At 52.9% G+C, this 622-nt stretch overlaps 1 protein-coding gene across 1 annotated transcript in view; it reads right to left on the bottom strand.

Moving 5' to 3' along the window:
• Nucleotides 1-291, bottom strand: part of SOCS7 (suppressor of cytokine signaling 7) — a gene marked incomplete at its 5' end in the record, with an annotated part of 15,109 nt that extends 14,818 nt beyond the window's left edge. Inside the window, one exon of the mRNA XM_027698898.1 lies at nucleotides 198-291. Coding sequence (XP_027554699.1) covers nucleotides 198-291 — 94 coding nt within the window. The remainder of the gene's footprint in view (nucleotides 1-197) is intronic.
• Between the last annotated feature and the right edge of the window lie 331 nt (nucleotides 292-622).

Here is a 622-nt window from a genome sequence, read left to right as displayed (position 1 = left end):
CAGACCCCTCTCCTTGCTCTCAGACCCCTCTCCTTGCTCTCAGACCCTTCTTTTCGGGTCTAAGGCCAAGCAGGCCAGAGGGACACCACAGAGAGATCCTGGTTTGGGATCTCGTGGAATCAACATTCCTCACTCAGCACATTTCACAGCGAAAAAAATGAAACCCCCAAACTGGAACAAACTTTCCAACTCCTCACCTGTGAAGAGGGGGCTGAACACAACCGGGGAAAAGGCACTTTGAGTTCTTGTCAGTCTGTGTTTCCTGTTGGGAACAAGAAAAAAAACGGGGTGAGCAGAGCTGAGGGGACCCAGCAGCAGAAGAAAACACCCTTTATTTGCCCTTCTCAGCCCAAAAGGGACCTTGTTCCTCCTTCCAGCAGCTCCATCCACTCCCAGAGCAGAGCTTTGGCCTAAGTAGGGCAGGCCCAGGAGAGCTGGGGCTCAGTCCTGCCACGAAGCAAATCCCTGAGCAGGTAATTAATGAAGCCTTTGGAAAGAAAACCCCAAGCAAGTCCAGCAGCCAGAGCCAAGGAGCTGTTTCACAACAGAGCTCACGCTGCTGCCCTGGCATTTGGGCATTGCCAAATTCCTTGGACAAACAGGTTGGGGCCCTGAGCAATCC

The sequence above is a fragment of the Neopelma chrysocephalum genome, unplaced genomic scaffold (assembly GCF_003984885.1).
Source record: "Neopelma chrysocephalum unplaced genomic scaffold, ASM398488v2 Primary Assembly neopelma1_134, whole genome shotgun sequence".
NCBI lineage: Eukaryota > Metazoa > Chordata > Aves > Passeriformes > Pipridae > Neopelma > Neopelma chrysocephalum.
This window is presented reverse-complemented; position numbering and strand designations above follow the sequence as displayed.